Raw genomic sequence first — 25489 nt, 5'->3', positions numbered from 1 at the left:
GCCAGTAAACTGAGTATGAACCCTGAGAAGATGAAGGCATTGTGGGAGATTGGCCTGTTATTGATGGGGTCACACACTCTCTGAAAGAACTGGTACTTGTCTTGCCGTAACAATTTATATTCGGCTTGCTAGTATATATGACCTTTTTTTTCATTTGAGCAACTTTTCCTCTGTTTAATGGATCTGCCTTGCGCTTTAGTCTTCTTGATTCTGTCATTGCTATCAAGCAACATCTCTTGGCCGGTCTAGCCTTTTTAAAAAAAATTAAAAATAGTGGTATAACTTTCAATTGAACTTTATAGTTGTTTTATAAATTGCTCCAGTTCCTTAAAGAATTTGACTGTCTTTAATGACACTTACCATGTTTTAATTAATTCTTTCTTTCACTTTAATGGATGTTACTATTTTAAAACTGAATTACTTTGCTTGAGAGCCATGGCAGTGTTTTGCTAATGATAGTGCTGTGACTGTTTCCCACTGGACCATTCACTGGGCATCACTTGTCTTTCCTTAGCAATGCTGATCAAAACATACTTTAGAGTACATCTGCATTTTGGTTCCTAGCAGGATTAGAGTGGAGAGTGGTCTTAGCATACTTCAGTCTCTGCCTGGAAGGCTTCTCAGACATCAGAGTATATATGTACAGGCAGTGGTGTAGTGGGGGGGGCAGGGGGGGCATCGCCCTGGGCACAAAATTCTGAGGGAACGCAACCAGGCACCCCCATGCAGGTGCCAGTTTGTGCGGGGATCCCCACCCCAGTGGGGACCTAGAAATCTAAAAATTCTTTTAATCAAATTTATGTCAACTAATCAAGTAGTCAGTTGGTCAGTTGCGTTTATTTGTTAGAAACCATTTTCATCACAAAAATACAAAGATACAACCAGTTTAGAAAGACATTTTAACATAAGTGGTCCCTGACACATGGTATGACATGTTCTACAGTGGAATTTTCTGATCTGCTAACGCAAATAGAAACTTCCTATGTAGTGCATTTATCCCCATGCCATCAACAATTAACAGATTTTCTCCCTATTATTCAAAAAGGAAACTCTCTGGAGAATTCATTTGAGAAGGCTATTCCTGAGAGAATTATGCGGGAAGCAATACAGTAAGGAAAGAACTAATCAGTGTGAAGAAAATTTAAGCCACCTTTCTTTTGGCTGTCTTCCTGATTTGTGCGTTTTTTTAAATCTCAGAATCATGCTGAGCTTCTGTTCTAGGTGCAGAAGGATGATGGAAAAGTATATGTCACTATTTTTGGTTCAAAGTTCCCTAATGCCATGCCCATGCAATATCATTATGAGTATTTGAACCACCATTAAGGCCCATTCAGTCATGCAACATAAGCAATTTTTAATGTGTGATGGTATCAGAAGGTGGCCTTGCCCATCATAAAGGTTCTTCTGTAGTGCTATTAATGTAGTACATTTGTCATCGTCATCTTGGCTATTCCTGTCTGTTGGATCAACGGACCAATCAATCGTATTTTGACTTGCAGAAAGTGTTCCATACTGGGGCAGGTATTGAAGATGTTTGCAAAATGCAGTTTCCCATTTGTTGGCAAGCATGGATTTACATTGTTAATCCCCTATTGTGAGATATCTGCAGTATCACATATTTCATGTTGACTACACTGGCTGTCAATTCAGTACCTGAAACATCTGAGTACAGCATGTTGTTCCCTTCTCCTCTTTCTGAAGGCAGGTTAAGGCTGTTGTCCTATAATCCGAGTAGCACTTTTGAATTCACATGCATAGGATTAGGACCTAAAACCTTCTTTTCCAGAAATCACCGGGTTACTGTTTTCTGTGCAAGTCTGCTTTTTAAAAAAACAAAAACAAAAAACTGTTAACTGATGTTTCATTGCATCTAATACCACTGTCTTAAAATTACTGAATACCATTGTGAAATATATATGAGCACTTATATTTTTAAAATAGGTATAGCTTCCTCCCCATCCTGCCACCTATTTTCAGGAATTGAATTGGCTCCCCTGAATCCTCTTCAGGTTTTTTCACATGAAAGAAAGATCTAACTTTAACAACTAAGCCTTACGAGATCTACAGAGATTTAGGCAACTTCCTGCTTCCTATAAATGTAGCAATCAGCAGCAGCAGCTGCCTTTCTTTGTAGCCACGTTGCTTTGATAACTTTTGAGTTCAAGTTTGTACCATAACTGCCATGTCTCAAATGCCAACTATTAACACTCCAGCTCTGCCAAGTCCAATTAAATATTTTATGATTAAACATCAAAACATGTCATGCCCAGGAAAATGAATGTGCTTTTATACTGTCTCATGAAAATAAAAAGCTGAATAGGCCAGCTATTCTTTTCCCTTAAGCCCAGTGTATTGAAAGCGATTATTCATGTTAAGTTGACATACATGTCTTAAATAAATGTCTTTGCCCTATTTTTACTGCTTATCTTGTAATAAATATGGGGAAAAGTAAAGTAGAGGGGAATGATCTGCAGCCACAGGGCTGATTTAGTCAGACTGGTAACTAATTAATGAGTTGGGAACTTGTCATTGGCTTATTCTTCAAGAAGAATGCTAGCTCTTGTTCTGTTCTTTGCAAGCAGATCTAGGCTTGGCATATCACACTTGACTGGTTAATGCACAATAGGCTTACATGGGCAGCACATTCTCTAGCTGGTCTGTATCTGTTTCAAATGGAGGAACCTCATAAGAACCTTAACTCCTTGTGCTTGGCAAGTAAACTCCTTTGCTCCTTCTGAAATCTTAACATCCATCTCAAACGCGCTTTGAAGATGCTGGATCTTTTAGGTGTTCAATCAGCAGAGAGACTATAAACCATGGGTAGGCAAACTAAGGCCCAGGGGCCGGATCCAGCCCAACCGCCTTCTAAATCTGGCCCACGGACGGTCCGGGAATCAGCGTGTTTTTACAGGAGTAGAATGTGTCCTTTTATTTAAAATGCATCACTGGGTTATTTGTGGGGCATAGGAATTCATTCATTTCCCCCACAAAAAAAGTAGTCCAGTCCCCCACAAGGTCTGAGGGACAGTGGACCGGCCCCCTGCTGAAAAGGTTTGCTGACCTCTGCAACAGTTGCAAAAGTTACTGTACCTGACAGTGAGCTACATCATACAGCTTATCTGTGAAAGACTCTTAATTCATTTATCAAAATGCCATACAGAGCCAAGTACCTCTTTTAAGCTAGCGAGTCCCATCAACACCAAAGTGGCATGCTTTAGCTTAATGTGTCTGTCTCCAGAAAATGAAAACTTAGCTGCACCTTCCAACATCACAGAGCTGTGGGACTATATCTGACATTAGCTTTGTTTTGTCAAATACCTGATGGCGTCATAGGTATACAAATCTTGTGAGACAAAGTAATTGGATTCTGAAAACAGGACTACTAATAAAATGTTAATTAATGGAATACTTACTCAAACTGCTCAAGTGCATACTTTCCCCCAGTCTACAAAGTGCTGCTTTTCTACTCTTTAACCTGAATGGGCCTATCCTATATGTGTGTATTATGGGCTGGCAACAGTTACTAAGGGCTCTTGGAAGCATGACACTTGGTTTGTGAATCAGCTCAGGTTCTATCCCTCTTTTACAACAGTAATGCCTCATCTTTATTTCTGGAAGGTGATCACAGCCTCCTGGACTCTTTACAGTACATTAGCAGCAGCAGCTTATTGTCTCTTATATTTTAATTATTTCACTCCATTTGGAGTTCTTTTTTTTTTTTGACCTAAAAGTGTTGTTCTGCCCCTACATTTCGGTAATTAACATTTACTGAGTTTTCAATACTACTACTACTAATAATAATAATGGGACAAGTGTGAGATTCTATCAATTTATTAGTGTAAGTACGGCTACAAAATTAGCAAATGCAGGATTACATTTGCAGTTAAAATTTTTTCTGAAGGAGCAGAGTATACATATTTTTCCTTATCTCCTGACAAATCAAGATGGTGATGTTTCTGATTTCTGAACAGCTGCACTTAAATCAGCCAGAAAAACTATATGGCACCCCTGGAAGATTGTTAACTGTCTGTATGTTGATCAGACATGGCCATTGAATATAATCAAAGGTAGTCCTTCAACTTATCCGTGTGGAGCAAACATCACCTTTTACTGTAATCTCATTGTCTCACCTGCCCTTACACAGTAGAACCAAGTGTTAATTGTGCTCTGCTGCTACATACTGTGCCTCTAGGTTTCAGTGGAGATGTTGCTAGGAAGGGAGAGTCTTCAAATAGTGAAATATTTGACAACAGCAAAAGGACTAAAGTACAAGTTTTTTGACCATTGGTATATATTTCTTCTAGTTTTTATGCAGATTTTGGACCTTTAAATGTGGCTCTGGTACATCGATTCTGCTGTAAACTAAACAAGAAATTAAAGGTAAGAACATTGTATTTTCTTCTAAATATTGTTTGTTTGTTTGTTTTTGCTAAAATTTAACCAACTGTTATTATTAACAGCCATTTATGATAATTAACAGAATTGCTGAATTTACAGTAAGATTGTGTTTTTCTCTCTCTGAATAAAAAAAATGACAATTTATGCGCCATATGAAAATTAGACTATGGATTTGTTTATGCAGTTCCATGACATCTAAAATATATACCACATATATTAACGATATTCTTCCAGTTAACTCACAAGATGATCTGAAACTTTGTTGGAGGAAAAATAGTTTGAAAATGATTATATTTCATAGAAATTCATGCAGTGGCTTGATTCACATATAAAGGTGAGCCAGGGTGAAACAAACCATAGCTTGTAGGGAACAAGCATGTATGCTGGTGCATGCTGTTCAAATTGCAGCCATCTCTCTTCCTTTGCTGCATTAAGAAGAAACCAGCCAGAGTGTTGACTCACAATTACATGCAAATCAGTGCTTGTGGTCTGTTTTTCCCCTCCAAACCACAAGAGCAAGCAAATAATATACCATGGTTTGTTCCTGGCTTTGTTCTAGCTGTGTGTTTGAAGAGAAGCAAACCATGAGTTGCTAGTTTGAAGATAACACAACGGTTGCCAAACAAGAAAGGGATGGGTGCGATTTGAGCAGTGTGCGCTAGGATTCTGTTTTGTTTCTCTGGTGGGTGTGAAATAGGCCGTTATCTCAATGCGATAAGTTAAAAATTTTCTTAAGGCATAAGCTATCTTGAACCGTGATCCACATGGCCTATGTCGTAATAGATCACTCTTCTTTAAGATGCTTCATCCCAGTGCTGAGCCCAAGAGTAGAAAACAAGTCACTGGTTCATTGTTCTCTAACCCCTATTCATGTGAGAGATTTAACATTTGATATTACTGGTGTTTCTGCACAGTAAGCAGCAAGCTAAGAATGGAGCCTGGTGATTGATTTACATGTTCTGGACTTTTCATTCAAAGGTGTCACTGTCTTGTAAGCATTCCCTCTGTCTTTATTGTTGTTGCTGAGTGAATACATGAGGAGACTGTTTGTTCCAGATGTCTTAAAGAGGTTATTTTGGTGTCCCAGTTCCTCAGGCGTATTGTCTACTAGAATTTAGGCAGGGCAGTCATTCAGTAGGTTTTATTAGAAGATGAGCACAGGAGATGGGAAGTTAGCCACAGGAATGCCATCACCTGTGGCTGATGTAATATCCAGACCATCTCAGAAAGAGGCTGCAGAAGAAAAGTAAGAAAGACAAGTGGCCAATTTGCAGGCATATTGTGATTGTCTAGGGATAGATGAATCTGTCAGTTTTGTTTCCCCCTGTTTTTTCCTTTTCCGATCCTAAGTTTGTCCCATTCATGCAGCAGTTTGTGATTTTTATTTATTTTTAGTCTGCATAAAATCTTGTGAGGATTTTTGTGCACATTTCTCCTAATATTTGCATTTTGTGTGTACCTTTTGGGGATCTACATAAGAAAATTCAGAGAAGTACAGATTTCAAAAGATTAAATGTGTTTTAGTTCACATTTTAGTTCGGAAAATGCAAAATTAAGTTTTAATGCGAACCAAATAAATGTATTCTCCCATCCTTAGTTGAGGAGCACTTGACCAGGGAGTGAGGTGATTTGAAAGAACTGCCAAGACACACAAAGCTAAACTGGTATTACTTAGCTGCCAGTATTTCATTCGCTTAAATTTGTGGTTCTGTGCTAACCATCCCTTCATACTTTTTCCCCCTTTTTAAACAGTCATTCAGTCTTTCAAGAAAGAAAATAGTATATTATACCAGCTTTGACCAGCGGAAACGAGCAAATGCCGCATTTTTGATAGGTGCATATGCAGTAAGTATCACTCGATAAGTCTGTCTGTCTCGCTCGCTCTCTTGCAGGGACTTGCTGACCTATATGTTTCTGGCTAAGTACAGATACTATAAATGCTAGTATCACTGTCCTTTTGTTATAATTCTTCTACAATCTAGTCCAGTATTTAAACAGTAGGAGAGATTTCCCCATTCTGCTGAACCTTTGTCTCTTCTGTTGCTCCCTTTCCTGCTTCTGGTCTTAAGCAGGGAAAGGAGGTAAAAAAGATAGTTACATTTAGTGCTACACTGTGTTCACATAATACAGCATTGTTCATTCTTGTGTCCAATTTCCTTTCAATATCTTCCTTGGACTGGGAATCCAGACTCTACGATTGGTCCCAGGGGGTTCAGTCTACTGCAGGGACTTTTTCCCTTATTCATTCTTCTTGGATTCAAGGGAACTAGCAGGAGAGACTGCCCTGCTGCTTTCATGTTGAGCTGTGCGCACAGTTTTGACCTCTCCTTTGTTAAAGGGCGCTTTGTAAATTATGTTTTTTAAAAGATCTACAGCTGTGCTGGTGAGGCAAGATGGCAAAGTTTGTGTTGGTTTTATTTAGGAAGCTTGAGATGATGATGATGATGATGATGATTTGAAGCATGCATATAAAATGTTGTAGGTTATTTATCTGTATAGGTAAGCAAGTTTTGTAGCAGTACGTCTTAAAATAATGCTCTTTTGGCTAAATGACAGTAAGTTATGTTTTGGATTTATGCTGTTTAGAAATGGGTCTCCTGTATAGGGAAACGGTGTGTAAATAAATACCTGTGCCAAAAAGAAAAAAGAAATATTATCTCTACTGAGATCATCAACATTACTTTGGGAATATGAACTCGAATAAGTACGTCATATGTCATAATCTTCCTGTATGGAGTAATGGAAACAAATGGGCCCTTTGTGGAGCAACTGAGCAAGAGACAAACAAATGAACTAGTTGAGCTTTTTCTAGAGGAGCATAACATTTGCTTTAACTTCATATGTGTGATGAGAAACACCAAACAATAGTCATATGGGGATGGTGTTGACCTGGAAATGAAATCAACAAAGGACCAGTGCTTCACAAGAAGGAAAGGAGCAATTGCCACAGCTACTGTGTTTCGACTCGTAGCCATTGAAAGGGAGTTAGCTTTAAATTACATTCTTGTGCCTATCAGCCCTCCTTGGGCAGTAGGACTTGAACCCAATCTTTTTGGATGTGTCTATACATTTGTTCTGTGCTTCTATATGGAAATTCTTCAGCAGGCCCAAATAGTTCCGTACGGTATGACTCAAGGGGGTCCAAGGATGATGGTCTGTAGAATGTGGCCTGGGGGATTTGTGTTTCCTGTTCTGTAATTCAACGATGCCATGATGAATGTGGTGCCCCATTTGTCATCCTTTCTGGCTATAATGTTGGAATTGTTTCTAAGGCTGTATTGGCATTATATTCTGCACGGTTGAGATTATACTTCTTGCTGACAACCTCATCCTGGATCTGACAATGGAAGCCTTCTGTGTTTAAATAAATAAATAAACCTGGTTGCTATTGCAACAGGCGTGATCATGCAGAATAATTAGTGTTGAGAAGATAGTGCAGCAAAAGTACTGCAAACAGTGAATTGTGGTAGAAATATTCCTTTTAATAGTAACTTATAAAGCATGTAGAAATGTCCAAGCTCTGTACAGCACTTAGATTGTTTGACTGCAGATAGGAATTATCTAAGAGACACAGTGCAGAAGGAATAAGGAATGAAGAGGAAAACAGGCATTGGTGCACAGTTCTTTATGGCAAGGAGGACGGAAACAAGTTTCCTGTAGCTTCTGCTTCTCTGATTGATAGATGGGGCTAGGCTTACCTGTCCCTTGCAATTATGTTCATCCTGAGAAGCCTTGGCAGAGCTCAGAGCATGCTTCCCTTTGGCTCTGCCCTCCCACAGCACTCCTTGTGCCATAGATAGCAGAAACAAACAGCCAGGTTAATGTAGAACTGCACACACACACACAAAGTGGAGCAGAAGAGCGATTATTCAGCTAGGACAGACACGTCTGCCTGGCTTGTGTATGACTGGCTAAATTAATAACATTAATGGTTGAGTTAAGAGTGCCACTGTTGCATCCCTTTTTAGCATGGACAAACTCTAATGGTCTGGTATACTTTCCTGCAGAGGAGTCAGGTGTGCGTTGTTCATGACGTTTTAACAAGGATTAGGGATGGAGACGCAATCTGTATCTCCAGTTGTGGGGGTAAGGATTCTGCAGGGGTTGATACTAGGCACATCATAGCCTCATCTAATTGCTGTTTCCCAGGTGTGGGTGCAAATGAAGCTTAAAGGTGAGACAGGTAGTGCCAGAAGTGGGTCAGTCCTGCTTTGCACAGTATGCTTCTTAGGATAGTAGGCTGCTCTTTGAAGGAAAATAGAATGAGAGTCTCTCCTCTCTTGCCAAAATAACCTTCAGTTGAATTACTAGTCCTAAACTTGCATGCAGCCAACATTTTCCATTCATTTATCTCGCCTTTCATGTGCTAGGTTTATGCATAATGCTGCTGTTTTGAAAAACAATGTTTCCTGATGTTTGTGTAGTCTAATACATGACATTCTGAACATGGTTAGTTTAGAGGTTTGCTTTTTTACTGCCGTAATGCTAAAATATTAATGTGTAAAATGAGAATAGGCAAACACTAGATTAAATTCTAGAATAGAACTTCCACTGGTAGCTGTGTACTATAAACAGCCACACAATGTGACTTACGTATTTTCCGTTGAACCCAGTTCCCAGGAACACATATTTCCCTCTCAGCTTGCTTTATTTATAATGCTGCCTTGAGTGTTGCTCAAAATGCAAGGTGGGAGCCCCATTCTTTCCCCCCATTTCCTCCACACTGTTAGCAAACTGTGCTCCTAGTTCTACCTAGCGAGGTCTAGTTAACATTTGACTCTACCATTGTGTGAAACAAATCACTCATGAAACCAGTATCATGTCCTGGTGGCATAGAGCACATCTGGTTGAATCTGGGACTCATACTGTTTACAGTGGAAAGTAATCATACTGTGTAGAGTATTTTTTTCCAGGCTGCCTTAAATGCAGCTCTATAATTCTCCCAGGATACTTTTGTTAATTTCAGTAGAACTCCTGGTATAACGTCATCAGCTTTAGCAAGGAACTGTTTAGCAGCCACTGGTGTGTGAAATAACAGAAAGCCTGAAATGATTTTGCATGTGCTACTGAGCATTTACTCTACCGGCTCAGAATTTGCAGAATGTAGTTTAAAATTCCCTTGAAATGTGCCTATGCAGCATCCTAATCATGGAATAGTTCACTCTTTAGAAACAACTTTTCAGGAAACTGAGAGAATGAAAATATGGTTTGCAAAACAGTCCTAGAAAGGTTTCCTTGAATCACGCTATTATCTACTACTGTTAGCAATGAAAACATAATGTACCGTATTTTTCGCTCTATAAGACGCACCAGACCACAAGACGCACCTAGTTTTTGGAGGAGGAAAACAAGAAAAAAAAAATATTCTGAATCTCAGAAGCCAGAACAGCAAGAGGGATCACTGCGCAGTGAAAGCAGCAATCCCTCTTGCTGTTCTGGCTTCTGGGATAGCTGCGCAGCCTGCATTCGCTCCATAAGACGCACACACATTTCCCCTTACATTTTAGGAGGGAAAAAGTGAGTCTTATAGAGCAAAAAATACGGTAAGTTTTGATAAAGGACACAGTTGTCTATATTTGTTAGTAATTTATTCTTTCATTAAAATTTATATGCCGCTTGATGGTAAAAAAAACAACAACCTCAAAGCAGCTTACAAAAGATAAAACAGTAAAATCAAGAAAAAAGCACAGCCATACTTTAAAACATACAGAAGTTAAGATACTAAAACAGATTAAAATGACCTCAAATTTCTAAGCATATTGGTTTTTAACAAGTGTCAAAAGGAATACAGTGAAGGCACCTGCTTGCTCTCAGTAGGCAGGGAATTAGAAAGTGTAGGCACTGCCACACTGAATGAAAGAGTTCTTACAAATGCAGAATAGCACCTGTAGTAGTGCCAGTTCTGACAATTGATGCAGTTGAGTGGGTAAGGCGATCTTTTATAAAGACAGATTTCATTCATAAGTTTATTAGCACTTTCCCCCCTTTTTTTCTACTGCTTACTTCTGTAAGCCGTCATGACCTACATCTTCACTACTACAAAAGAGAAGGAAGTAATTTGATTTCCAAGAAGCGTACTGAATGGGAATAGGAGTGCTTTATTATAAGAGAGTCAGGAGAAGAATACTGACTCGAACATAACCACAGAAGTCAGAGGAACTAATCGTTTCTGTGGCTTCAGTGGATGTGTTCTCGTCAGTATAACAGTATAACAGTGAACTCAGGATGTTGCAGCAAACTGGGTGGAGTTTCCTGAAATGGTCTCATAATGCAATCCCACTCATACAAAAACATACCCTAAAACATGATTTATTGGAAAGCAAATTGCAAGCTTCTATCAAACATGAGATGAGCATATCTACATTAAGAATAATGGATGGTATCCAACCATGTTGCTTAGCTAATGGTAAGAATCACGTCGGTAGAAAGGTGAGGGAATATATTTTGGGCAATTCTCCTCCCTGCTACAGCCCTTTCCAAATCTTCTGCAGCAGATCAGGGGAAGGGGACATCTGTGAAAACTGCTTCCCTCCCTGTTCTCACTGTCTGCTGAGCAACAGCATTGTATACAACCTATTAGCATTTTTCTGACCGATTGAAGCATGAAAATACTCCTTCTAAGGCTGTGTAGCAGATGCTAAAGAATGGCAGGTTTCATCCAATTCACATTAAGGTCTTGTTTTGAGAAAATATATCGTACCACTTCAAATACCATTTTAGCTTTTCTAAGACAGTGTGTTGCTCATGTTGGTTTTCTTTTGCAGGTAATCTCCTTAAAGAAAACACCAGAAGAAGCTTACCGAATACTTTTATCCGGATCTAATCCACCATATCTTCCATTTAGGTATGGCTGCCGCAGTAATAATATCTAACATTTGCCTAGCACTTCCATGTGTAATGCATTATCTAGTCGCAATCCTTAACAACAACCCTATAAGATAAGTCTGTATTTTTTATCCCCCACATTTGCAGGGGGAGCCTAAAAGACAGTGGTTTGCCTGCAGCCTCCTAGTGAGTTTGTGGCAGAGGTGAGAGTCAACCCAGGCACTTCCTGATTCATTGCTCAGCCTCTTAGCCATTACATTATGCCAGCTGTAGTTACAAATTAAACAGATTAGCTTCAAAGCTTCTAAATAGGTGTTTGAGGCTGGCATATTGTGTTGCAGTCGCTGCCTAGCATTTAAATTACCATGATACATGAATGATGTTGTGTAGCTTCTTTTGGGCACCATGATACTCTCTTTAGTCTACATTTCTCTTGCTTCATTTTTGGACCTGTTTTTCTAACTGCTTTCTGCTCCTTTCTCTTGCTACCCACCAAAGGTCCAAAGAGCTGTACATGCTCTAATTTTTTTTTTTCTGGCTCCCTACTGCATTCCTTCTCCCACACACCACATTACCACCTCCCAATAACAAATCTCTGGAAGATTTCCAGCACAGACCTTTGGGGTGGCAGCCCTATATTTGTGGAAGCTCTGCTAGCACCAATTTTGACAGATTTTGGGCACCAGTTAAAAATGTGTTGTTGTTTTTTAATCCTCCCAGGCATTTGGATCCTAATATTGTTGGGGTTCTTGTGGCTATCTCAGTTGGAATCCTTGTGTTGTGTGAGGGAAGGGCATTTTTGCTTGGTTTTGGTGATTGTGGATCATCGGTTTTAGTGTGTTGTTGATTTTACACATCATACATATTTGTGGTTGCATGAATGCTATTGTTGTAACTCACTTTGAGACTTTTCTGGTAGAAAACGACAAATAAATTCAATGATTAATATTACTTGAATGGTTTTGGCTTCATTGATAAAAATTAGCTAAACTTTCGCTTTTGTGTTCTTTACTGTGTCATTTGGTACATTTCTGCATATTAAATATGCATGTCTTCTTTTCAACCAGATTTAAGAGGCTATGTCTCCAGGCTTGTATTATGGGCTTGTAACTTCTGAGGAACTGATTTGCACTTCACCGCAAAACCTAGAGAGTTAGGTTTAGATCTAGTTAAATAAAAAATGTAGGTCCAGCATGGGCTTGACGTGTCTGCCACAGCCTTGGAGCCTTATTGAGACAGATGTGAGTCACAGATGCCAATGAATTAAGTTTGACCGTTAGGTAGATAGTGACAGAAGCCGTTCCTTTGTCATTATCAGAATGACTTTCTACCTTCTGCCTGAAAATGTAGGAAAGAGTTCAAGGATAGGTACATAAGGCTGGCGTTTCCTGACAGTCGTTTTCATTAGGGCAAAATTGCTGCTGATTTAGCTGCTTAAAGAAGCTGGCTGGGTGCCAAGCATCAAAGCTTTCTCAGCACAGAAGCTATTTGTAATACCTGGAGTTTAGATAGCTGCCAGGAATGTATTCTGAGCTGTAGGCATCAAATATTTAAAGCAAGAGCAACTTATCAATGATAGCAATGCTATTTTGAAGCCTACATAGCTACTGTGTATGCTGACTTGGTGGGGTCAGTGCATGGAACATGGTAGTTCTAACACATACACTGTTTAGTTATTTACTTGTTTTTTTAGTTGAGAGCAGAACTGACTTGTGGTGCTTAGTTACTTTTCTCCTGGAGCCTGCTTATTCATTATAGGCCTCCCAGTGCCAATTGTAAAGCGTTTGACACAAACTGCTTGTTTTCCCCTCTGAAATCTACCTGAGAAGGGACAGGAAGCACATCTCCAACATGCACAGTCTCTTAATTGTGTTCCCCTGTAGGGAATACCCAGTTTAAATGACTGTGGATACCAGGATTTTTCAGTCTAGTGATCCAAGAAGGACCAGTTATGGGATGCCATTATAAGACACTTTTAGGAGATTTTTACATTGTGATATCTATTTAATGGGGATGTTTCTTGTAATTTTGTTTATAAGGCAACATGCCTGTCTCTTGTGCTTCAAGGAGCATTAAGAACAGCTTACAAATCACATAATTAAAAACAAAGCCAATACTGAAATAACCAAACAATCATAAAGTACTCCTGGGCCTAGAATCAATAATCAAAAACCAGAACCAATTCTAGGAGGATATCTAGACCCGATGCCTGATTATCTAAAGTGAATCAGATTGCTGGGTATCTTGAGATAATGAATTCTACAATCCATATGCTGCTACTGAGAAGACCTACTCTCAGTCTGTTTTCTGCACCTCGTAGGCACCAGGAGACAATCATTGCACGATCGAGTCTCTTGAAATATGTAGTATTAGTTTTCATTCAAATAGATCTGGTTTCATTTAGCTCAATGACCTGGAAAATCTTAATCTGCTTAGAAATTCAGACATCATTTCATTTTAGGACTGTAGAGGCAAAAGACTGCTGAAATATCAGTATTCAGCTAGATCATATATACCACACAGCCAGGTTCCAACCTCTGTGCATGGTGGAAAGACAGGGGAGAAGTTAATGCTGGCTGAAGGGATTAATATTGCATTGAGGGCACTTAACATTAGGTTTTTAGTCAAATCACTTTATCAATGCCAGACCACCTAGCTTCCCAAAGGATCTGTTGCAGTGAAATACGACTGCATTCTTTCACAATAGGCAGTGGTACCCATTTTATAATGCTCAATATTTTGTTTTATAGAGTTTTCATATATGGAAGTGCATACCTCCAGTTTTTCTGCTTAGCCTTTGCCCCTTCATTAGGCAATACAAACCACTGAGGAGAGTCTGCCACAAGCGAATTGCTTTCTATGCAAGTGACTGAGACTGCCAGTAGACTGCAATAAGGGGAGGTTCAGCCGAATCTCCCCAGTGCTCCCTTGTCTCTGCCTCTTTGCATTCCAGTGGTGCCAGATACAATCACCTGTGGCCGGCCCAGGCTACAACAGCTGAGTAAACATTGAGAGCAGAAAAGGACCAAGCTGTATCGGGAATAGGTGTACACGCAGCTGTCCTTCCTGTTCCAATTGGAAACCATGGGTGTCTTCCAAAGGCAGTCATTTCCACTCATTCAGAAAACTCTTGATTTTAGTTATTTCCACTCTGCCTCTTTAAGGCAAACTCTCACAAGGTAGTTTACAATTAAAATGTCAAAAACAATACAACAATGGAGTATCGTAATAATACAGCGAGGGGCATTTGAATAGAAAGAGTGACAGATATAATTGTCAATAAAAGGCTTGGTGGCATATAGAAATCTTTGAATCTCCTTAAAGGCCACAAGAGGGGACCCACAGAGTTCACAGCAATTGCACAGGTGTGGGACCACCACTGGGAAGTCCCTGGTACCCACCAGTCTGGTCAACTTTAACAGCAGGCAAGAGAGCATTGCTTCATCATGTTAAAGTATATCTAGAATGTTATGTCTACGCTATCCATGGCTAACCCAGTGCAGTTTGCTGCCTAAAGCAAAGGACAAGATGGCCCCCCACTTCCAATTCCACATAGAGAAGCTGGCTGGACTGGCGGTTTCTGGTAGAGCTTGTCTTAGCACCAACCTAAAGCAGTTATGCACATGCAAATCAATGAGTTGGGGGGTGGGGTCTGGTGTTTAAAACTTGAGTGAAATTATGGGTAGTATTGAACTAAACTTTACTCAGAGTAGACCCATTGAAATTAATGGATCTAATTTTGTAACATTCATTAATTTCTCTGAGTAAAACCTAGTCGAATACACTCAATTATTTTCTTAAATGTTTGGTGAAATGCCATAACTTTATTTTTATTTTATTCCAAACCCACCACCACCACCATTTGGGGTCTTAGTGAACCACTTAATGGTTTCTCTGCTTGCTATGGCATTTGTAATTCCATAGAATTTGAATTGTAAATACAATACAACCTAAGAAATAAAAGACGCAGTAAGAATATAATTAACACTCAATATGAGTATTCAGTGCAGTGGATGTGCAGCCTTCCATCTTCATTCACAAATCCACATACTATTGGCTACCTGAATAAAGCTCGCAAACCACTGGTGGCCCACAGTTTGTGAACCACAGATCTAGGGTATGGTCATTGGTTTTATTGGGACTGACACTTTACCCTGTGATTCCTGGATAAAAAATATATGTGCTGGTAAGTTTTGCATCTCTCTTTATAGACACTAATTTTTATAAAAGAGAGGAATGACGGTTCACTTGAAACTTGGCATTGGTAGGTGCATTTCTTTCAAAAGTAGGACGGGGAATATTTAAGGCTGACTCCATTGCAAGAGTTTAGTAAAGCACATACTTTAAAAGATCACTATACACAAATGGTGTGCAGCATTAGAGAATGTTTGGCACGTGAAAGCATTTGTTTGCAAGGGTAGTCTATAGTGACAGTTGCTGCTGTGGAAGGGATATATGGTGTTGCCACAGCTTTGTTAATAGTATATGGCAAAGGCTTTCTGGGCTTGCCTGAACTTGCTGGATTCCTATGCAAAGGAAAATAAAGACAAGTCTTTCTGAAAGCTTCCTTTCGAAAAACCATTGCATTAGTATTGGTAGGTAAATTTTTGATAGGAAAGCTTCTAGAAACAACAAGACTACCTTTGTTTTTTTTATGGTGTTATGTGGCTCTTTCAGTGTTTAAAATCAGGGCCATCCAGCTTCTTGGTAGAATTGCTAAAACTCCTCCCATAGTGTCACACACACCAATATGCGGGGGGGGGGGGGCACTGACTGCTATAAAGATAATTCCACCGAAACAGGACCTTCCCTGCATAACTTTTATTTATCCCCCCCCCCCAGATGTTCATTACTTACTCTTGAGAAAAGGCAAGAAATAGTGACACAACAGAAGGGTGTAAAATTACACACGAGATGGAGAAAGCAGTTTTCCCCCTCTTCTCTTAATGCTAGAACGGGGGTCAGCAAACTTTTGCAGCAGGGGGCCAGTCCACTGTCCCTCAGACCTTGTGGGGGGCTGGACTATATTTCTTTTTTTGGGGGCGGGGAATGAGTTCCTATGCCCCACAAGTAGCCCAGAGATACATTTTAAATAAAAGCACACATTCTACTCATGTAAAAATACCAGGCAGGCCCCACAAATAACCCAGAGATGCATTTTAAATAAAAGGGCACATTCTACTCATGTAAAAAACGCTGATTCCCAGACCGTCCGCGGGTCGGATTGAGAAGGCGATTGGGCCAGATCCGGCCCCCCCGGCCTTAGTTTGCCTACCCATGCGCTAGAACTTGGGGACATCCAATGAAGCTGAATGTTGGAAGATTTGGGACAAGCGCTTTTTTCACACAGCCCATCAACTATGGGATTTGCTCCTACAAGAGGCAGTTTTGGCTACCAGCTGGGATGGGTTTAAAAGAGGGCGAGACAAATTGACGGAGGAGAAGGCTATCAGTAGCTGCTAACCACAATGGCTACGCTTTGCCTCCACGCTTGGAGACAGCATGCTTCTGAATACCAGTTGCTGGAAAAATAAATTCTGTACATACCAAGTGAATGATAGCTTATAGCCATGCTGGGGAACCCTTTTTCAAGCAGAGGGCCGTGTTCCCTTCCAAGGCTGCATGCCGGTGGTGGATGGAGCAGAGACAAAAATGAGTGGAGCAGTAAATGTAAATATTACCTTTGTTATGGTAGACTACCCTCACTCTATTCTTTGAGGCAAACAGAAGTTGTTTTCGGGGCTCAATGACACATTCTAGCCAGGTAAAAAGAAGGAAGGAATAAGATGTGAAGTCAGGCCTGAAGTTCTCTACCCCCGGCTTATAGGTTTGTAGTGTCTGAAATCTTGAATATATGTTCAGTCTTTCTTCAGGAGAATAAGTTGTCAGTGGGAATAAGGATTTACCCACAAAGGATAAGATCTCTCACTACAATATAAAACATGGACTTGGTATCTGTGCAGCAGTATTAGGTGTCTTGTAATCAGACATCGTGAATAAAGGGCTTATTGTACACAGAGGGATAAAGCCAGTATTTACATGCAAGTGGGAATGGAACGGCTGAAAGAAAGTGTAAAGGTGGTACGAGGTTTCTAGAAAAAACAGCTTTCAGGAAGAAAATTCCCCTTTTCCACTTCACTTTCCTCTACCTAGGCACAGAATCTGCAGCAATCTTAGTAGCACCTTGCACAGAGTCAGGGCTTGTGCTTGTGGGAGCACTGTTGCCATAATATACCAGTCGGCCTGGGGCTAGGGCCTTTGTATATACTGTTCTCTAAAGCTGAAATTCAGCACCAAGGATGATACATCATATGCCAAGAGAAGCTGGATTCTGCTGGGTTTTAAACCTTGAAAATACACACAGGTCTGTTTCCCACCCTTACTCATAGAAAACAGGAGACTGTTTGTTCTTACCCTATCCGTTGGGGTGTGATGTTTCTCCAGCCATTGCCTGTCTTTGCAGTTATAAGCCCCAGAAATTTGCTTTTTTCAGTGAAAGCTGACAGGTCCTCAGGATGCTGAACTGAGTGGACCACGCAATTAAGCGGAAGAGCAAAACATGATAGTGATCAAACAGCAGCAGCTGAAGCCTTTAAACACTTGGGTTTATTACATTCCAATAGAAATTATCATATAAAAAATATAGAAGGTATTCTCTTTTGCACACACTTGTGTTAAAATGTGATGTGAGGAGTATTCACATTGAATAACTATTGTTTACTTTGTTTTATAAACTTTATACACCTCTTAAATGTAAAAATCCTTAAAGCGGTTTATAAAAAGATAAATTTACTAACAATTAACAGCAAGAATATAAAACAAATTAAAATACTAAAACCAGCAATAAACTAGAAAAACAAATTAAAACACAAATTACCTATCCAGAGTTTGATTTCAAGGTCAACGTTGTTGCAGATCTGGAAGCTGGTACTCTAGAAGGCTCAGCTTTGGCCCTAGAGCTGCCATGTTTAGTAAAAAAGAAAATGGAAAAAAATCAATTGTATCTTTTTAAAAAATCAAATGATTAATAGGACGGCATACTTTCAAGAAATGGCTTCGGTACAATTGACAAATGATTATCAAGTTGCTTTGTGGCTTTATTGTATAAAGGCCTGAGTGTGAATAATAATAATTATAAATTAATCTGGTTGTCTATAATAGCAGCAACTTCTCGCTGATGTTAGTGGTGGTTCTGGCAGTCTTGCCCTTGATAAAGAGGAGACCATTCCTGGAATCACCCTTTGCCTCCAAATCCCATCAGCTCCAGGAGCAGATCAGTTGACCATGTCCAGGACAGGGCATTTCCTGCCAAGACAGCTGACTTGATGGTTGTTATATAGCAGCTTAAGAAGCTGGTACACAATTGTCTGAACACAGCCATCCCCCCCCCCCCGAGAGTTGTATTATTCATACGCAGATCTGATTAAAACTCGTGATTAATCAAGTAACGCTTTTTATGTCGGCCTTGCAGAGTGCATCAGAGAATTTGCACTTTATGCTTTTCCTTCTTGAGAGTAATTGCAGCCTGCCTTCACACATCTGGGATTCCTTGCACATCTGGCATTCAGATTTTGCATTAAACATCCAATCATTGCCTATTGCAAATTCAGGTTCCCTTGAAGCTACCTTTACAACATCCTCCATTAGCTAATGTGGTTAAAATACTTCTTAATTCTTTTAGCATTGCTTGCCTTAGCTGTATTATGGCAACTAAAGGGGAAAACATAAGCCTGTTCATCGGCCAGAGAATGTGCGGCAGGGAATTTCCTTATTCCCCTCCACTCCACAAAGAACAAACACACTCCTTTAGCTGCCACTTGCCCTAGGACTGCTAAACCAAAGGGAGACATACTTTGGCTTCTGCCACCAGCCAAGGCACCCACAGTCACTCTGGAAGACTGCCCCCAAGTTGCATTCAATTAACATTTACTCAGAGTAGACAGTGCCAGATTTACGTATAAGCTAAGCAAGCTATAGCTTAGGGCCCCACTCTCTTGGGGGCTCCCCCAAAAAATGAAAGGAAAAAAACCTGTTCATTTCCAAAATATAAGATAAAAAAGCAAATAAAACCTACATACAGCAACAGTGTTTTGTGTTGTGCAGGTTCCTATTTTGTTATGTCCAAATGGCTTTAGATACCTATTAGGTCCATAAATTACCATATAGCATATATTCAACACAAAAAACAGCGACAATTTGTTGTTGACAAAGGACAGCTGGACATAGAAAGGGCCCCATTACCTTCAGTAGCTCAGGGCCTCATCAAACCTAAATCCCTGAGAGTAGGCCTATTGAAATCAATGTCCATGTCTAACTTGAGGCCTGTTAATTTCATTGGAGTGAATAAGCAGTTGCTCCGATACTTGCCTTCCTTTCCCTCACCATCCTTTTTTCCATTTGTTATTTTATCTGTTAGATTATCTTTTACAGACCATCCCTGTCTTAGAAAATGTTAGGTTCTTTGTACGATAATAATAATTATAATAATAGGCTTTCAGACTAATACTGGTTTCTTATCAAGTATCTAGCCTTTTTTCTTCTTTAACTAGCCCTGGCTAGACTGTCCAAAACACAGTAAAGCGTCGCTGACTGATGAATGATTAAACAGGAATCTATATTTAGATTTGGATTCTCAAAGCTCAGGAGGTCATGTCGTCAGTTTGACTTTTCCCACGCAAACGTTTCAGGCAAGCATTATGTACGGACTAAGTTTCAGTAGCCAGCATATGGTGCATTAGCAAAAGTCTTGCTTCTGCTGCTTCTGTGAATAGACTTTCCAGATAAATGCCATACATATTCTAAATACAGTATTACAAAAACTCATTAAATAGTATTGTCAGTGGATGAAAGATCATTCTGCAGTGCACGGGCAAGGTTTCTCTTTAACTTGGTTCCTATCGCTTCTTCTTTTGTAGCAGTTAGTAATATATGTGTGTCAGGGAGAAGATGCAAATAGCCCTCTTAGAGGTCAGAGGTGTGGGTGCACATTAAGACATATCTAAGAATACTTATAATGGAAAACTGCAGAGTATTGAAATTAGACTTGAAAGTGAATTATTCTCCCAGCTATTTGTGCTGATCCGGTGAAGCACAGCCAAAACTGCTATCTACATTGTAGTTCTAATTTCCCAATTGTGGTGACCACCCTAGATTTATTAATATCTATTTAAATGAGGTGAAAATAGTCCAAGCAAAGTCTGTGGAGTATCCATTTTAAGTAGAATTGCCAAACATTTAGGAGGATATTGTTTCAAATTATTTTTATGCTCCATTTTTGTCTTCAGTGTTATACTCCCTTTTTTTTTTACATAAGTATTTTAAATGCCGAGGAGTGGTGAAGTATACATAGAGAAGCGGAGAACTATCATCTTAATTGTAATTTGAAATACTAGTCCTGTGTGCTATGTATAGTGCCGATTTTGAGTAATCTCATATATGTGTGAGGCTTCATAGAATCTTATGAAACAAACAAACAAACAAAACCTATTTCTTAATCCGGGAACATATAGTGAATATAATAGTCTGAAAAGCTGGTTTGGGAGAGCATCATTTACCTTCTCTTCTTTCTGCCTTCAGCTTTCTTTTGCATCATGTTCCATTCAGTCTCTGGAGGGAACTGTGATTTAAAATAGTAGCAGTAAAATACACTTGAAAGGTGTCTGTAGGACTAATTCCAGAAGCGTGAATTATATTTAAGTAGCCAGAAGTGCAATGACTAAGGTGCCCGACTGAGGCCAGGGGACCAAGGTTCATATCCCCACTCTGCCATGAAGCTCACTGGATGACCTTCGGCCAGTCTCTCTCTCTCAGGCTGGCCTACCTCATAGGGTTGATGTTACGGTAAAGTTGAGTGCAATGCAGGAGAAACATGTATGCTTCCTTGTATACATGGTATACAAAGTATACATGTAGCTAATAATCAATAATAAAAATCAATTAGTTTCTATTTGAGTTCATCCTATTAACATTTTAGATGAACTTACCATCAATAAATTGCGGAGAATTGTGTGTAGAAGTGTTTTCATGTGTAACCTTCATGCTGAGGTTCAAATTTCAGAAATTTAAAATATTGCCATTTACTAAAATGGGGTATGATAGGTGGATGTTTTTGTATTTATCTGGAATATGCTGATATTTCTCTTTTCGTAGGGATGCCTCATTTGGGAACAGTACATATAATCTAACTATTCTGGATTGTCTACAAGGAATAAAAAAGGTAACGTCACAAAATGCATTTGAAAGAGAAATCGTATCCTAAGGCACATGCAGGTAAAAAGGTAAAGGACACCTGGATGGTTAAAATCCAGTCAAAGGCAACTATGGGGTGTGGCGCTCATTTTTCTTCAGGCCGAGGGAACTGGCATTTGTCCACAGACAGCTTTCCGAGTCATGTGGCCAGCATGACTAAGCAGCTTCTGGCTCAATGGAACACCGTGACGGAAACCAGAGTGCACGGAAACACCGTTTACCTTCCACCGCAGTGGTATCTATTTATCTACTTGCACTGGTGTGCTTTCAAACTGCTAGAGCTCTGAACTGCTGACAGGTGCACTATTCAGTTTTAGCAGATTTTTTTGTAGTGACCTATAGTGGATGCCCTCATTGGACAAAGCGACAAAACTGCTATATCAGCTAGCCCTGCTATATTATCAGCTGCTATATTAACCCACTCTGACATTAGATGTGGCATCCATACACGTGACAGTGTCTCAGGTTTTTGCTTCCTTCCTCCCTTCCCTCCCAGCAACTCCCAGGAAGTCAGTTTCGGGCGGGTTATATCAGAACTGTTATCCTTTTTAGGTAAAATAACTGCCGCATCACAACCACCACTGCTCGGGATGGCATGAGTGGCAAGGCTTTATATACAGTGGTGGCTCCACAACTCCATTCAGCCCCAGTGCTCTCTTGACTGGGAGTTAGGATTGCTCCCTGCATTTAAGCTTTTAATATATACCATACATTCAGTGTAATTTCAGCTGTCTCTCCAAGTATAGGGCCCAATGTTTCTGATTTTCGGAAACCAGAATAAATTAACTAAAATGCATTTTCAGCTCATCCCGCTCTGTGCTTCTAATGTTATCCAACAGAAACCAACAGCCTTATCATTGCCTTTTTAAAAGTATAATGATAAAAAAATAATATCTGGTAATGCTGCTTCTCCACATCATTTAGATCTAAATAATGTTTTGTAAGCAGCTCTTGTATATTTACCATACCATAGATACCCAGTACGTTTCCAAGCACAATTCAAAGTGTTGGTGTTGACCTTTAAAGCTCTAAATGGCCTCGGCCCAGTATACCCAAAGGAGCATCTCCACCCCCCATTGTTCTGCCCGGACACTGAGGTCCAGCTCTGAGGGCCTTCTGGAGGTTCCTTTACTGCGAGAAGCAAAGTTACAGGGAACCAGGCAGAGGGCCTACTCGGTGGTGGCGCCCGCCCTGTGGAATGCCCTCCCATCAGATGTCAAAGAGATAAACAACTATCTGACTTTTAGAATACATCTGAAGGCAACCCTGTTTAGGAAAGTTTTTAATGACTGATGTTTTAATGTATTTTTAATCTTTTGTTGGAAGCTGCCCAGAGTGTCAGAGGAAACCTAGCCAGATGGGTGGGGTAGAAATAATAAATTATTATTATTATTATTATTATTATCATACTGAACTATTTGATTTGTGTTTGTTCTTTTGAAACTAAATTGCTAGATATTTAATTTGTGTGCAGTGGTACCATGGTTTACGCACTTAATACGTTCCGGAAGTCCTTTATTAAACCGAAACTGTTCTTAAACTGAGGTGTGCTTTCCCTAATGAGGCTTCCCGCAGCCAGTGCCCTTCCACCATTCTTAGACCGAGGTAAAGTTCGCAAACCAGGACACTACTTCCAGTTTTGCGGAGTTTGTAAATCAAATAGTTAATTAACAGGACTGTCTTAAACCGAGGTACCACTGTATTAGTATCAGGAACAGAATGTTTTTAACAATACTATCTACAGTTTGTGTAGATTAATTCCAGATCGTTTGGAGAGGATGGTATGTCTTACAACCAGAAAGTATATTACAGTTCAACAAAATTGGGAACATGGAGACAATAGATTATTCCGATTAGTGTCCTTAGAGATGGATCAAATGCGTAGACACATATTTTCATTTCTTGCTTTACTATTTGAACCCCAGAGATAAATCTGTTTAACCTAATTGCTACAGTTTAAAGGTTCAGTAGCTAAGGCAAGTAATAGAGGAGACAAGGGAGACTCATAAAAAACCCCAAGAAAAAATCCTATGAAAACTGCCTTCCTTTTGCCCCATATATTTGACCAGCTTGGTGCTCATTCAGATTTAAATGGTTCAAAATGTCCTTTGGGTGGTTGCCTGTGAACTTGACTTTTTTTGCTTTCTAGGCCTTACAGCATGGATTTATTGACTTCAAGACATTTGATGCAGATGAGTATGAGCATTATGAGGTTTGTGCGTCTTCTGAACTGAATAGTTTGCCTGAGTTTCAGCATGCACTTATTAAGCACACCTAGTTCTGCTTTGTGGCGAAGCTTGGGTTTTTCCTAAATTGTAGGTGCCGCATAATTGGTGCGTTGCTGCTTTCTTTCCCAATTACCTTCCAGTTATTGATGCACTTCTTTTTCAGTAAAAGAGCAAATACAAAGAAGTGAAAGGCTGCTGAGTGCCATGGCATGATCCACCTATAATTTGATTAGAGCAGGGGTCAGCAACCTTTTTCAGCCTTGGGCTGGTCCACCGTCCCTCAGACCATGTGGTGGGCCGGACAATTTTTTTTGGGGGGGGGTGAACGAATTCCTATGCCCCACAAATAACCCCGAGATGCATTTTAAATAAAAGCACACATTCTACTCATGTAAAAACACCAGGCAGGCCCCACAAATAACCCAGAGATGCATTTTAAATAAAAGCACACATTCTACTCATGTAAAAACATGCTGATTCCTGGACTGTCCCCGGGCCAGATTTAGAAGGTGATTGGGCCGCATCTGGCCCCCGGGCCTTAGGTTGCCCACTCCTGAATTAGAGGGTCTCTATTGCATGGTACTGTGCAAATGCCATCCTTTAAAAAAATGAATTCTCAATATAAAGGGGGGGGGGGGACTCCTCCTCTTCTCGTTTTCTCTTCACTTAATCCGAAGAGGGAAATGTATTCTTAGGGTAGTTGACCAGTGTTAAATGCTACTTATGTCTACCTGGTTTTTAGCTTGTGGAGTCGTGAGTAATGGCTATTGCATGCCTCAAGTTTACTGCTGCGTCATATTACTGGGCAAGTAATGTCACTTCTATTTGCCTTGCACAGTATTTTATGTGTTCTAAGTCTGAAACATTGTTGTTTGAAGAGCGTACTTGAGAATGTGTATTTAGAACATGTCTGGTCAAGTTTTTCCAACAGGAAGAGTAGGTAGGTGGATTAACCAATGGTCGTATTGTGAAATGCTTGCACTACTTGTTAAATATTAACTTTGGGGTTAAGTTTTTTTAAAAAAACCTGATGCTTCCAGAAGCACCACCTCTTGTCCTTCAAAAAAAATTAATTTTGAATCCTTTCTATATAAACTTTTTCATTTAAAATTTGCTGCCTTCATTTCATCTCAATACAAATTGCTAAGAATGACAGTGTCACTTATTTTTAATGCTTACAGAGATTTAGCTTCATGCTGTATCTAAGCAAACACACTGGCCAGGATCTAAAGAATTAATAATAATAATTATAAAATGTGTGTGCCGCTCTTCAGCTGAAGATCTCAGGGCGGTTAGCAACAGAAAAATAAAAAATGAGAATACAAAAATGCATAATAACACTAAAACAAAAGAGCTGCTTAAGGCCTTACAAGAGGGGGCTTGGACACACCTAGCTGAGTTCTGGAATTCTTTTTAATTTTGCATGCCCTATGACATCCTCTCTTTCAAAAATAACTTGCTATTCAGCATAGGTGCTTGCAGTTGCTAGAAAAGCAAGTCTTAAAGCCACAGTGGGCTCATGAACCTAGTTCCACATGCAGTTCCTTGGATCCTGGACCCTGTTACTCACTTCCCTTAAATCTGCCGTCTGCACCCAATTAAATATGCCTAGGCCTATTGATGACCTTGGAATTCTGTTTGTGTGTATGTAAAATAGAGGAGTGTTTTACAAAATACACAGCAGTGAACTACCACAGCCAACCCTGTCTCTGTTGCAAGTATACCTGTAAAATTAAGATTTTATTAAGTGTGCACTTTAAAAAGGAACATGAAGTGGCTTTCATACATTA

At 39.8% G+C, this 25489-nt stretch overlaps 1 protein-coding gene across 7 annotated transcripts in view; it reads left to right on the top strand.

The window, feature by feature from the left end:
• CDC14A (cell division cycle 14A) overlaps positions 1–25489 on the top strand; it is a 95371-nt gene that overhangs the window by 7445 nt on the left and 62437 nt on the right. For 6 of the 7 annotated variants that reach the window (XM_081008652.1, XM_081008650.1, XM_081008655.1 and 3 more), the window contains exons 3-7: positions 4305–4380; positions 6151–6243; positions 11163–11242; positions 21373–21439; positions 23621–23683. In XM_081008652.1, coding sequence (XP_080864778.1) covers positions 4305–4380; positions 6151–6243; positions 11163–11242; positions 21373–21439; positions 23621–23683 — 379 coding nt within the window. The remainder of the gene's footprint in view (positions 1–4304; positions 4381–6150; positions 6244–11162; positions 11243–21372; positions 21440–23620; positions 23684–25489) is intronic. The other variant, XM_081008654.1, reaches the window with a different exon arrangement.

Source organism: Podarcis pityusensis (assembly GCF_964106645.2).
Source record: "Podarcis pityusensis genome assembly, chromosome: 6".
Lineage (NCBI taxonomy): Eukaryota > Metazoa > Chordata > Lepidosauria > Squamata > Lacertidae > Podarcis > Podarcis pityusensis.
This window is presented reverse-complemented; position numbering and strand designations above follow the sequence as displayed.